This window comes from Dicentrarchus labrax, unplaced genomic scaffold (genome assembly GCF_905237075.1).
Source record: "Dicentrarchus labrax unplaced genomic scaffold, dlabrax2021, whole genome shotgun sequence".
NCBI lineage: Eukaryota > Metazoa > Chordata > Actinopteri > Moronidae > Dicentrarchus > Dicentrarchus labrax.
This window is the reverse complement of record NW_026136715.1, coordinates 3,135,393-3,150,243: the sequence shown is the minus strand read 5'-3', so window position 1 is coordinate 3,150,243 and position 14,851 is coordinate 3,135,393. Positions and strand designations below refer to the sequence as shown.

Below are 14,851 nucleotides of genomic sequence, written 5' to 3'. Positions count from 1 at the left end.
TTTCTTGCCTAAACCTAACCAAACCTTAATCACAGTGGGGTAATATCAGACAACCGTTGTTGGATCTCCACTAATAAACTGCTGAAATGTTAAAAATGCTCAATGTACGTGGACTATCCAAATTTTACAACTGAAACCTCTTAAGTCTCACTGACTGACCCACCAGTGGTCAGTTATTACAAACTCATGTTGTGCATCCACACATTGTTCACACTGCACCTTATTTTCAATTTAGAATAGAATTAGAATATATCAGGTAATTATGTCTAAAGTAATACACAATATGTCATTTTCATTGGATGGAATGATGCAGTCATAAAGTCTTAGGTTTAATGTTTCATACAGTGTAAAACTATACAGCTTCAATGGTAAACTGGGAAATATAGAAAATATATATGGTATATACGGATACTGTCATACAGTTTAGAATTAGATGACTGACTAACCTTAAAGCTACTTTAGTGGAAATAAAAGAGGAAACATGGATGTTAAGGGGTTAAACTTCTAATTTCTTTTATAAAAATGTTACTTTCATCATTTAATTGCTTCTTTGCTTCATGTGAAATGAGGTTTGCACATCAGAAATCTAATTTATATAATATGTTCCCTGTTATTATCCTATGATGGTAGACAGACACATGCATAACATCACCTGTCACAAAATATATCAAACAAATGAGTTTATGAGCAAAACTGTGAACAATAGTTTACTGCTGCTGTTCTTCTGGAGACGTTTTCAGCTCTAACACAGTAAACTGAATAATTTAGGAACCAGTGAGTCAGCAAAACAAGACACATTCACAAACTGTTCTGGTAAAATCTAACAAATATTTAAACAGAAGTATAGAGATGAAGGAACACGTTTGTTGAGCTGCACAGAAAACCAATGAGTGGTATCTATCAACCAAAGTAAATCTAAATAAATAAAGAGAAAACAAGAAGTGAGAGCATGTCGATTGCTCCCCTCCCTCTATCTCACAGCCCTACTTCTGGTTTTCTTTTTTTATTTCTTTACTTTAAAGAAGTGTAGATACAATCTGTAGTTTCCTGTGTTACGAAACTCATCAGACTGAAGCAGCCGAACATATTCCTCTGTTACAGTCAGAATACAACAAAAACCACCTGCAATGCATTGTGGTACATATAAAACAGGTACAGCAGAACAACAGGCACATGTAAAAACCAAAAGAGGGATATTTCTGGGAAACCTACTTAATGACTGGTAATGAATATTAAAGTGACTAATGCTAAACCACAGAAACCAACAATATGAAATGCAGTGTAAAAGGAAGTGTGTTGAAACTCATGAGAAACTGTTTTCACTGGGCTGCAAAGTGTAACTACAAATACCTCGATATAAATAAAGAAAATATGCGAAAGAGAGAGAATGATAGAAAGAGAAGGAGAGTGTACTCACAGAGGAGGAAGAAGCAGATCAAAGTGTGACGGGCCTTCATCTCGGAGACTCTGATGGTTTATCGCTGCCTCTCTTTCGTCTTCACAGCACCAAACTCACTTCCCTAAATGATGGAGTCCCTCCTCCAAGCAACACACACACCCACACACACACACACACACACACAAACACTAACACACACACACACACACACACACACACACACACACACACACATAGAGAATGAGCCATCCACAGAGGCCGCCATGTTTCTACAGTAGCTCAGAACGAACAAACAAACTGGCTCTCGATTGGGCCATTAGCTCTATTTAGTCTGTTCATGGCCACCGTAGTTCCTCCATGTTACAAAACTTGTCCAGTCCTGTTTCCTGCTGCTACGAAATATAGTAAAAATCAAAAGTTTCCTGTCCTCCAGAGATCTTGAACAATTAATTCACAGCTTCATTTTCTCCCGTCTAGATTACTGTAACTCCGTCTACACGGGCCTCAGTCAGGCTTCATTAAACGATTACAGACTTTTAACCAGAACCAGTCGTCGGTCCCACATTACTCCTGTTCTCGCATCCCTTCATTGGCTTCCTGTAAAATTCAGAATCAACTATAAGATCTTACTGATTACATGTAAGGCACTTCATGACTTTGCCCCCAGTTACATTTCAGATCTCCTTGTTCCTCATTCCACTCCTCGGCCACTTTGCTCCTCAAATGCCTTTTATCCGTTCCCCGCTCTACCTGTAACACTAAAGGTGACCGTGCCTTCGCTGTTTAAGCCCCAACATTGTGGAACAGTCTTCCCCATTCACTCAGATTCACTGAATCTGTGGACGGTTTTAAGCGGCTCCTCTACAGGCCTTTCTATAGATCTCCTCGTTTGTTTCCTCATCTGTCGTCTCTCTTTTATTTTATTCTTTCCCTCTTGTTTTATCTTCCTTTGTCTGTATTTACATGCTCCCTATGTTTGTTTGATTGGGTATGGTTATACCCTTATGTATATTTGTTGTTTGTAAAGCACTTTGGATCTCTGTGTCAAAAAGGTGCTATATAAATAAAGCTTTACTTACTTACTTTGCGTTTGGAAGGAGAGTTTGAAAAAAAAAAACGAATTGTTTTTTTGCAAGAGTACAACGGCACCTGCTGGATGCCACTATAAAAAAGTATTTTTACAGGGACCGTGCACAATTTAAAGTAATTGCACCACAGTTAGCTAACAGCTAATTTGCATCTATTGTATCCTCAGACATCAAATCTCCCACTTAAAGAACATCTTTATCACTGTTCAGCAACTCTGCTGAGACAGAAACATGCAGCCTGAGGACTTCCTACTATTTTAAACAGCGGATGCCTGTGGTTTGAGGTAAGATCACAAAAAGGCAGAGTTCCTCTTTCTGAGAGCAGTACTCAAAGAGTCCTGAACTTCCTTGTCAAAACCTTTTGCCTGCATTACCCAAAATGCAACAGTTCTCCAGAAGTCTGGTAAATGTACTGCTTTCCAACGCCACACCTCCAGATTTTGTTGTCATTTTCTAACTTGTAGTCTTCAGCACAAACCGACTCAAATAACATTAATTCATCACGTAGCACAAAAGGCTTTAGAACTTTTGTCACATATAAGGAACAAGTAATAACTGTTGTATTAACACCATTTCACCAGCAGTTGCAGGTTGTGGTTGAACTGGGCAGCTCCCAGTGTCTGTGGATCTGTGTAAATATGAAGCAGAAATTATTGTTGAAACACGAGAGATTGCAGGAACGCTTGACTAAGAAGACAAAGACGAACTGGCACAGAAGGGAGGAAACACAGTGACTGTAAACTAAACAGGTGTGGGGGTAATCCGGCAGGTGCAGGTGTTTAGGGCGGGGCAAACTATTACTGATGGTGGAAAAACACACAAGGGCAGGAAGTGAAGGGTTCTGAAATGAAAGGGACAGGTATAAAAGTACAAAATAAAACAGGAAACACATACAAAATTAAACTTCACAATAAAGGACTGTGATGACTGACGGACTGTGACACAACACTACATTATTGAGGCACATCGGTGCATAGAATTATCTATAGGTGTCATTAGAAATCAATAAATTTACAAATCTTCAGACATTCCTCAAATGTCTTTTATCACTGAACTTAAGCTTATCACTTATTGTTAAATGTGGCCATAACACATCATTACATTTTGTGTGTTATTTTCCATTTTTTAACATGTTATGAATGAATCTGTGTTAAATATGACACCAAACTGGGATGTCCAGGCAAGAGGACGTGATTCAGTCCAGATATTTGTGAATACTGCTGCATCACTACCAGGTGGTGCCTCTGAGTAAACAGAGCACTGTGGTACCAAAATTCAACTCTCAACTCTCAAATGATTCCTTCATACATTTATTATTGCATAGGTTGATTACAGTATAAAGGATTTTAGTTTTAATAGTAAAGAAGAGAATTAGGGAAAGGCAGTTCAGCACATGTCATATACAAAGGCAACTCAAAGTGATTTACATATAAACATGCAAAAACAATGAAACTGAAAACGAGACAATTAATGAATTTAATAAAATATAAAGATTTAAAGCTATAGTGTGTAAAATGAATGAGGATCTCTTGAGAGAAATGGAATATAATATTCACAGGTCTTCATTAGTGTCTAATAGGGCTGCATGATATGGTAAAAAAAATTTGATTGAACTGTTTTTATCTACAGACTGGGCGGGTTCTCTGCATTTCGACATTCACTTTTCTTTTATTCACCAGTTTCGCAGCTTTTTTCTATGACTGCTAACTGGCGTCGCTGTCAGTGCAGAAGGAGGCAGATAAATTGACACTGAATCTTTTTGCTGACTGGGACGGTCTAAATACAACAAAATGCAATGATTTAACTATAAAACTAAAACAAACAACAAAAGTTGATTGCCGATTGAAAGTCTCTGTTTTCATACCAGACTCTGAACATAATGTTTAACCACAGAAACCAACAACGTCTAAGGCAGAGACAGATCAAAATCAAGCAAGGTTGAGATAAGATGTGACAAAATTGAGACAGGGAATGATTTAAACGGAAGGAGAGTGTCGACTGGAAAATGGATGTAAAAGTATGAATCAATGTATTAAGGCTCTATCTGCATCACCACGGGGGGCGCTGTGGAGCGAGGCAGCTGCACCGTTGGAGAAATCCACCTCAGAGTAGGTGAGTTTACTCGGGTCGTCTTCAGTCTGGAAGAAAACAATCAGAGGTCAAAGGTTATCACTTACTGACTGTTTTAGTCTTGATAGCAACTGGAAGCTTTTATTTTATGGTTACTTTTCTCTCTTGATGAACAAACTGAAAATAAATAGATATTGTTCTCATTAAACAAAAAATTAAGGGAAACATTTTTCTTTGAAATGTTATTATCTATCATACACATATAGCATATTTTTTAGGACAGCTTTCTCTCTATTGACCCAAAATATTCCCTCTGTTGTGCAACAAAACATTTTCACAAAGATCCAAACAAAAAACTGAACAATAAAAAAGCTTAAAAAGCATTTTACATCCACTGTCATTGGATGTGGGAAAGAGAAACAGCTTTTATGAAACATGTAAAAATCCAAGTTATAACATTGTCAAGTTGTGTTAATGGATGTTTTTTTTCTAAAACCTAAAATCCGACCAAAGTTTTTACTTACGTTCTTCTGAGAACTTGCTCCAGTGGCAAATCGGTTGTCATGACATTTTGGTTTGGAGTATTTGGCGTAAGTGTAAGCTGTAGATATTTCTGCAGGAGGAGATCTGCTCTGTCTGTCCTCCTCTCTGATCTCCTCATACACTCTGTTGGCCTGCAGGAAGAGAACAGGGGTCTGTTTGTATTAATATCAGCTGCTGTCACAAACACTAATGACACTGAAATATCCCAAATGTACTCAAACTCACCTCTGTGACACTAGTGTCCACAGGAGGTTCTGAAAACATGCAGTACAGAAGATTAAGTCCAATGTTAAAACACAGAAAACCATTTAGGCTAAGGTTGTTAAAGTATTAGTGACTTTTGGAGCAGGTTTTAGCTACTTTTAATCGAAAAGAGATGGTAACACTACTAAAAAGTCTCTTTCGCACATTCCTGTTTGAGTTCCTACAACATCTAGAGAACTCTATAAGTTCAGTCATCCCCTCTCTCTGCCCCCCTTTCCTGTCTATCTCTCTCTATCAAATAAAGGCATAAAAGGCCCAAAAAATAATACTTTAAAAGTTCAGTCATCCTGTCTTATGTATTTAGTGTATAAATTGCTCAACGAACCCATGAGATAGGGAAGTTTTCTACCTTCTATGTTCTAGGTCTTGGCACTTTCCATTGCACTTCAAAATGTGCTTTTATAGGCTGTGGGAAAGTTTTACAAACATAAATCTTCCATGGATTAAAAATCCCTAATATAAAGACTAATAATTGACCTTGTCTGCAGTTCGAGATGTCCTGACGATAGCTTCATTTCATTCAAGATCCTCTGGAATACTGAGGCAGCCATTAGATTACTGAGCTTTTCAACACGAGCTGACAGACATGATACCTTTGGTCAGTGTTTAGTTTTTTGTTGTCAGTGTGATAGGTGTGAAATAATAACGCCACTAACCTTTCTACTCAGATTCAGATTACTTTGCATACAATGGAAACTCATCTTTGCCACTTGCATATGTCAACATACACTATACACAACAGTACATAACATAGCAACACAAAAATGAATTTCTGATAGAGAGCCTGATCCAGGGTCCTCCTAAAATCATAACAGCAGAAAATTACATTTTCCCCATTTTCCCCACCTTAAAATTACTCAGATTACACATGATGTGTTAAACATACTAAAGTTTGTGATTTTTGAGAATATTGTTTTCACGTTTGAACGTTGGTTTCAACGAGTTTTTGTTCCATTGCATTCCTATAGTCTCACCTTTGGGTTCACTGCCCCTCTTCCTGCAGAATATCAGCACAGACGCTGATAATACGATTATCATGACGACCAGAGTCAGACGCACATACAGCGGCGGACCTGTAGTTGTTTGTTTCATAGAACAAGTTTGTTTTACACTTCCTCTTTCATTATAAAATATATTAGGGAGCGTACATAGCTGCTCTCCAGGTGCATGTGGGACCTGAGGGTACCAATGGTCAAAATATTGAAATCATTTAATCAATACCATATGACAAAAATAATTTTAATCAACAATGAATATAACTTCCATAGAGATAAGCATACACATATATTTGCATACATACCTGGACCTGCAGCTCTCTGTGTCGGTGTGGAGGCTGATGGGACTGATGGTGTAAAAGGTGCTTTGGTGGTGGTTTTCCACTTTGGTTTTGAAGTGGTTGGAGCTGTGAAACATGAAAAACACAATGAAACAATCAGATACTGATTGTACAGATACAAAGAACTCTGTGGTAACATTTCATTGAAATAACACAAATTCTCTGCAAACAGTCAATGTATCAATGTAGTTTTAATCATACAGCTAAATGCAGGAGGTCATCAATGTGTTTGCTGCAACAATATTCAAATCAACTGCAGTGTGTCCATTTGTGTGACAGTTTGAGTTGATCAGATATTTTACAGATGAACTGTTGCTTTTAAAGGAGCATTTATCAGTGTTCACAATGATGGAAATATGCAGCTCCAAATATAATTGTTAGACTAAACATGTTGGGTTATTAGAAACATCAGCAGCTGTCAGTGAACACTTCATTTCATGACTCTCAGTAGAAACTCACCATCTTCAACTCTGAGCTCAAAGTCCTCGGTTGAATCTGGTGACCATTTTCTGTCCAACCAACATCTGTACCGCCCCGAGTCAGACTTAGTCAGGTTTGTGATGCTCACATACAGAATTGTTTTAGATGCTGGAAAAGTTCCTTCTTTATATTCAATGCTGTATCTGTCATTCTGAGCTCTGTCCTCATCTGTTTGAATAAGAATGTATTTTCCTTCACATTCTCTCTTACAGAAGATCTTCCTGCTTCCAGAGAAAGAGAAGGAGCATCCAACTATAATGTTTCCTCCTTCACTTCCTGTACGGATGAGGTTTTCTGCATTAATGAGACCGGTGTTTCCATCCCGCAGTGCTGTTGGAAAGATGAACAATCAATAGTTACTATCTGTCCTTCCTGTAAGATGTTCCAGTGACATTCACACAGATCCACAGAGTCATACTGGGAGCCAGTCTGTGACTGAAAGGTACATGTCAATTTAATCCAACAGACATTTGATTTGGATTCTTTCAAAGATTTTGAACAGCCAAGTTCAAACAAATGTGCTTTTTGTTTTGTAATGTTTCTGTTTTTTTTTTTTTTCATTTGTGACCCACTGAATCCTCTTAAATCCCACTGATCAGTTATTACCAACTCATCATCCAAACATTGTTCACACAGAACTTTATAGTGGAGACTTCAAAGTTTCCAAAGATACCAAATATATCAGGCTAAACTTTAGAGTTTTATGTATAAAAAAATGCAGAACACATCTAGAATATTTCCATTTCATCGAATGATGCAAGTCTGCGGATGACACATACATACAACATATTCCCCTGTTAGCAAGCAAAAACCAACTGCAATGCATTGTGTCACATCTAAAACAAGCACAGCAGACAAACAGACTCTAGAAAAGAGGAACATTTCTGAGAAACGTATTCAGTTCTCACAGACAGTTCCAAGAGGCTGGGGGAAGCATATAGCTTCCCCAAAATTATCTCTGAGAAAAGCAGGTCTCTACAGCAGCTACCTCACGTAGCTATGAGCGGTCTGCACCACACTACACTGATCTGAGGTCAGTAGCAGAACTGTCATTCAGAACCCACATACACACCCCATTGGTATTCAATGCCCACTCCAACATCCGTCACTGTCCAGAGATCAATGGGGAAGCTTCTCTGTCACATATTACCCCACCCCCCCACACACACATACACACACATACACAATCAAACACATAAACACACATACACACGCCAACATCATAATAATATCAAATACTTATGTTAGTACTTGTAATGAACTGCATGTAAAAGTGTCTCTGATTGTCAGGTTTAACCACAGAAAACAAGGAGACAAACTGACCACAAAAACTGGAAAGTTTAAAATGAATAAAGAAATAAGTCAAATAAAAGAAAGAGTAGTAAAATAAGTCAAAGGAGTGTGATACAGAGTGTACTCACAGAGGAAGAAGAAGCAGATTAAAGTGTGACAGACTTTCATGTTGGAGGCTCTGATGGTTTATCGCTGCCTCTCTTCTTTCTTCATCATCAAACCAGGAACTCCTCACAACTCTGAATGATGGAGTCCCTCCTCCAAACAGCACACACACACACACACACAGACCTCTCCACCCCTCATTATTATGTAATGTTTGATTTTACATAAAAACTGGGTCTGATTGTAACTTACAGCAGCAATCTGTTGCAATCTTTATTAGTCACTTTTTTTTTTCTACCGCAGAGCAAAGTGTACGTAATCAGTCAATTCCCAGAACCCATAAGTGTCCTTAAGAAAGACACCGAACCCCGAACCGCTCCTGATGAGCCTCTGCCATCAGTGAATAGCTGAATACTGGTGTTTGTTAAAAATCTATATCTTAGTCATTTTGGTCCATAATTGTGTTTCTCTTTTTCTTTATAGATGGATAGATAGATACTTTATTTATCCTGAGGGAAATTCAAGTATCCAGTAGCATACAAAATACAAAACATACATTAAACATACATTAGACTAAAATTAAAAACCCTAACCTTAAGAATAGAATTAAAAATAAAATAAAAGCTAAAATATTATATTATATATATATATAATATATAAAATGAACAGTAGCAAACAGTAAACAGTGCAAATGTAGTGGAGTGCAAATGGAAGTAAAACAGTGCAAATAGAGGTAGAAATTGTCCACTGTCTATTGTCCTCCCTGCCTTTACTTCCGTCTGTTGTTGGAGCTGGACTGAGACAGCAGTCTGCCACTGAACACACTCCTCTGCCTGGTGAAGGTGTTGTGCAGAGGGTGGTGGGAGTTTGTCCAGGGTCCTTCTTTCTGCCACTGTCATCAGAGAGTCCAGCTCTGTGCCCACCACTGAGCCAGCTCTCCTCACCAGTCTGTCTCTCTTCTTGCTGCTTCCTCCCCAGCAAACCACAGCATAAAAGAGCACACTGGCCACCACAGACTGGTAAGACATCTGCAGCAGTTTTTTGCAGATGTTGAAGGACCCAAGCCTTCTCAGGCTCTGCCTTTCTTAGTCCAAGTGAGTGTTCAGTGCCTCAGTACAAAAAAATCTGAATCAGAATCAGAATCAGAATTTCTTTATTGTCATTGTCACAGATGTAACAACGAAATTGGTTGAGCAATTTATCCTCTGTGTATTTAAAAAAAGATCTAAAAATAAATAAATATCCACACATACCTACATACAGTCATGGAAAAAATTATTAGACCACCCTTGTTTTCTTCAATTTCTTGTTCATTTTAATGCCTGGTACCACTAAAGGTATATTACCTGAAGAATGAAATGAACACAACAAAAAATGCAGCTGATTCCTTAATACTTTATGTCCTATTTGACATGCTTAAGCTTAATTTTGTTCCCAGGGTATATAAGAGGCCATTTCATGTCATAAGCAGCACTGCACATGCAAAGGCCTAGAGTGGTTTCCTGCTTACATTCAAGCCGTAGCACAACTCAGAAGTTGTCAGCTCTCACCAGGGGTGGACTGGGACCTAAATTCAGCCCTGGCATTTTCTGTCCAGACCAGCCCAGTACATTATCAGCAGACACTACATAGAAGTCCACAAATCTCGTCTCATGCATACTACAAAGGAGAGTCATATTCCTTGATAGCAGTTAACAAATAAAGCACGTAACTATGAACTCAAGGACTAAAATTGACAGCTATAGCAATCAATCAGTCTTTATTCATTATAGTGTCAAATCACAACAGAAGTTATGTCATGACTAGGGGTGGGACGAGACTAACGGGAAGAACCCTCATGCTACCCTTTCAGTTTTTAGTCTGTGACTGTGAAAATCTTTTGGTGTAAGCCCAGCATTAGTTAAAACCAGACTGGGACAATAATAACAAAATCTCCTGACAAATAATCTAAATGGAAACATATTACAGACAGTAGCAGCATTAGAGCTGAAACTCATTTGTTTTAACGGTGACTCAGTCATTATGAAACCATGAATAGAGAATTGAAAAACAAATAATGATCTATAGCTGTGTGAAAAAGTCTAAGACATGAATTACAGGTCTGAATAGATATGCATTCTCATATACGTGTATGTGCACATGTATATATTGCCCTACTTCCTCGCCCGCAGCCAGCCAGCTCCACTCCTCACCAAATTCATGACCTGCAACAGCAAACACAACTTGTACTCAGTATCTGTGTACTGACAAGTATATGTAGCCATGTAGCCTTTTTGTGATGTAGTGACACTTAGTGAACAAATGTATCTGTCATGAAGGATGACTGAAGTCTCAAAAGAGCCCTAAGGCCTACCTGCATAACTGTTAATTGAACTTAAAAGATATGCAGATGTTTGAAATTAAAATCATCAATATGAAAATCTTCAACCAGGAAATAATCATAATCAAACCTTTTGTTTCAATCTGAGACAAAACAAGTTGCATAATAACCTCCCAAAGTCAAGACGAAGCTCTCTCTCTCTCTCTCTCTCTCTCTCTCTCTCTCTCTCTCTCTCTCTCTCTCTCTCTCCTGTTTGACAGGAGATGATGGTAGCAGAGAATATAGAGACATTTGTGAATTACCAATTGTCATTTTATCACACATATAGTATGTTTCTTCACATAAACCTTTAAACATACACATATTGCATTCCTCTCACCACATGAAATAAGCTCAGGAACCCAAAAGTGGCCCAGTGAATGATGGAGGAGACAAAGCAGGTCCTCAAAAGGGGACAGAGGGAAAACAACTCCTTAGGCTCTCATATATAGGGTGGTCAACCTGAAAGAGACATGGAAACATTATTAAGTCATCATCACAAATCAAGTATGAATTCATATAACATTATAAGACACATGACATACTCAACAAATCAGAGACGTCTCAGTAGCCAAACAGTGGTGAAGTGGAGGCAGTAAGAGAGCAAGTCCTCGAAAATGGACGGAGGGGGAACAACTCCTCAGGCTCTCACATGTCAAGTGTTCAACCTGAGAGGGACATGGAGACATTATTAAGTCTCTAATCATCACAAATTAAGTATGATTTCATAAAACATAAAATAAAATAGTTATCACCTCATTAAACAATAAATGAATTGAAAGATTACAATAAATTCAATGGCAAATATTGCAAATTAAACTCATTATTTCCTCTAGGTTTACTTGTATTTTGTGCTAAAATTCAAAGTATCTCATCTGTATTTACAATACAGATTCTGCATCTCTATTTACAGTCATCAGTCCATGTCAATGGTTACTGTTGCTATGGCAACAAGAGACTGCTGACGTTAGCAGCTGTTAGCTAACTTAGAACAATAATAACCCATAATATCACAATTCGGCATATTTAAACCAAATCAACCACAACTACCAACAGTCACAGCCCTTCAACTCTGGGCTAATATGTTGTCACAAGTATGCAGTTAATGAGGTCCCATCACATTCAATGGAAAAACCAGGCTAACGTTACTCACCATGTCTGCCTCCACTCGCTCGTCTCCCGGCGCAGCAGCACCTGCTGGGGTGGTGACCCCGGCACCAAATAGGTCTGTCAATGTCCAACATTTAGCAGCTTCCACCTCCAGAGACTTCAGCTTTTTAAGTCGCAGTGTTTCAGCACCACCCGGGCGTTTCTTACGGTTATCCATCTTCAGCTCAGCAGCAGCCCGTCCCGCCACTCCGGCCCATGACATGAGGTCCCGCCCACCCTGGTTTGTGTTGTGATTGACAGCACTGATTGATTGAAAATGACAAACATAGACCAATAATATGTGTCCATACTGGCAACACACTGCTAGCCCTCTGTAGCCAATTGGCCGGCCAAATTGGAGGGAATTTAGAGAGAGAAAAAAAAAACATAGCGGACCGGACCGGCCCACCGGGACGATGCCCGGTATGCCAGATGGCCAGTCCAACCCTGGCTCTCACATAATGCCTAAAAAAAAAAAATTATGTGAAGCCACAAAGACAGCCATCTTGGCACTGCTGGAAATTGGCATGAGTGAGAGACAGGTAGCCAAAAAGATCTCCAAGACAGCCGTTCATTACACCAAGAAAAAGCAAGCCGAACATGGTACTACCAAATTGCTAGCTGGTCGAGGCAGGAAATGTCTTCCTACCCCACGAGATGATCGTGCACTCATCCGTTCTTGTGTCAGGAATCGTCGTCAGACCTGCAGGGACCTTAAAAATGAGTGGGCACTGTCGAAAAATGTGACTTGTTCAGCAAGGGCAGTTCAAAACCGACTTCTTGAAGCTGGTCTGAAGTCACACAGGGCATGGAAGAAGCCCTTCATCAACGAAAGGCAGAGGAACGCCCGGTTACTCTTTGCTAGGGATCACAAGGATTGGACTGTTGATGATTGGGCTAAGGTTTTCTTCAGTGATGAATCCAATCTTGAGTTGATACCCACTCCAGCCAACTTACTGGTTAGGAGGAAGCCTGGAGAAGCCTACAAACCAGACTGCTTGCCCCTACAGTAAAACATGGGGGTGGATCGGTGATGATCTGGGGTTGTTTCAGTATGGGTGGAACAGGGCAAATGCAATTGTGTGAAGGGCGAATAAACCAGGTCACATACAGTGCTACTCTTGAAAACAGTCTTCTTCCATCAGCTGATAAACTCTTTCCTGCCTCGAATGACTGGATTTTCCAACAAGACAATGCCCCTTGCCACATGGCAAGGTCAGTTAAAGCCTGGATGGAGAACCAGAACATTCAAACCATGCCTTGGCCTGGTCAATCAACAGATCTAAATCCAATTGAAAACCTGTGGAACATCCTCAAACTCAAAATGGAGAACCACAAGCCCAAAAACAAAGCAAATTTGTTTTAATTTTTGCCAAAACGCATGGCTGCAACTTAAGTGATTTTGGTTATTATCAAGAAAACCATGGAAAATGGCTAGATATCAGCTCTTAAATTTAACTCTTATGAACTATTTTTGTTGTTATCGTTATATTTGTCCAAACAATTTTACCTTTAGTTGTACCAGGCATTAAAATGAACAAGAAACTGAAGAAACAAGGGTGGTCAAATCATTTTTTTTGTATGTAACCCCCATCCATGCACACACTCACTCACCCACCCACACAGACACACACTTCTGAGTAAAATCTACATACGCACATATATATACACACACACACACACACACACACGAGTCTCTAGTCTCTAAAAAATAAAAGTCATATGTCTCTTCTGGTTGTAATGAGCCTTTAATTAGGCTGTTAATTATAGTAATAAGATCTGGATGATATAGCTAATATTTTTATGTGTAGCAAAACACATCTGGAACCACATGTTTCTGAGAGGTGTGCCGCCGGTCGCCATAGTCGTCATCCGAGGTACTAGTGCGTGAGGCCGCGAGGCGTGCACCCAATGCGTAATATGGTTACCATGGTTACCATGAAAAAAAAAGGAAGGAATCACATTAAGCTCGTCACACGTTTCAGTTTCCTCAATATTAATACGCCAAAAAAGAAAACATAATGATTGTTCAAGAGTCCCAAAACACGAGTCCGAGTCGAGTCTGAAGTCTCTGTGTGTGCGACTTAAGTGTGACTCGAGTCAGAGTCGCAAACTCGAGTCCCCATCTCTGATCAAAGACACTGATAAAAGACTTGATATGAAAAAGACACTGCACCGGCTGATTTTCCTTTATTTTGTTAAAAGACAAAAGTTTTATTGCTCATAAAGCATAACAAGAGGGTAAACTGTTATAAGTCAACATCATTTAATAAGCATTAAAGATGCACTTTTCCCCCACTAGGAGGCAGTAGTATAAAGGCAACCATATCTAAATTTCATTCTACAGCCTTGTGTTGTAAATTACAGTAAAATAACCTTGAATCGTTGAATCAAATAGGCTACTGATGCTGCTTTGTCACAACCGTCTTCGTCTCATACAGACACACAAGGTAGCTTTTAGAGTCTGTGTAAGACACCTCGGTAACACATGGTTGAGGTTGTGAAACAGTCAGTTTCACATCACTTTCCCACAGAGATTACAGAGGATGTTCATTCACATCCCCGGGCTGAATTTATTTACAATTAGACGCCAGCTGGTAGTCACACTTTATCTATAATATCTTATATATAAATTTAGGATAAGCTTAACTTAAAGTAGAATTAGTAAAAGGAGCTCCAACTTGAAGCTAGCTGAGAGCCGTAACTTCTCACAGGTTGTTACAGGAACAAACAGATTTGTGTGTGTGAATGAAACTGTGACTGTT

The 14,851-nt window shown here is 39.1% G+C and overlaps 1 protein-coding gene and 2 long non-coding RNA genes across 11 annotated transcripts in view; all 3 read right to left on the bottom strand.

Moving 5' to 3' along the window:
• LOC127376922 (mucin-5AC-like) overlaps positions 1-14,851 on the bottom strand; it is a 59,286-nt gene that overhangs the window by 3,500 nt on the left and 40,935 nt on the right. For 5 of the 9 annotated variants that reach the window (XM_051424316.1, XM_051424318.1, XM_051424321.1 and 2 more), the window contains one exon: positions 14,267-14,846. The exons of 2 other annotated variants lie outside the window; for them this stretch is intronic. In XM_051424316.1, the coding sequence (XP_051280276.1) occupies positions 14,795-14,846 (52 nt within the window). In that variant the 3' untranslated portion in view covers positions 14,267-14,794. Of the gene's footprint in view, positions 1-1,417; positions 1,548-3,882; positions 4,626-14,266; positions 14,847-14,851 lie in introns of those variants that run through there. 2 more of the 9 variants (XM_051424343.1, XM_051424358.1) reach the window with 2 other exon arrangements.
• On the bottom strand, positions 5,133-6,323 carry LOC127376959 (uncharacterized). Its single transcript, XR_007887593.1, has 3 exons — positions 5,842-6,323; positions 5,326-5,354; positions 5,133-5,231 (listed from the first exon to the last, which is right to left on the bottom strand). It is a non-coding gene; the product is annotated as an uncharacterized LOC127376959 (long non-coding RNA).
• LOC127376952 (uncharacterized) lies at positions 10,634-11,553 on the bottom strand. Its single transcript, XR_007887585.1, has 3 exons — positions 11,483-11,553; positions 11,278-11,399; positions 10,634-10,782 (listed from the first exon to the last, which is right to left on the bottom strand). It is a non-coding gene; the product is annotated as an uncharacterized LOC127376952 (long non-coding RNA).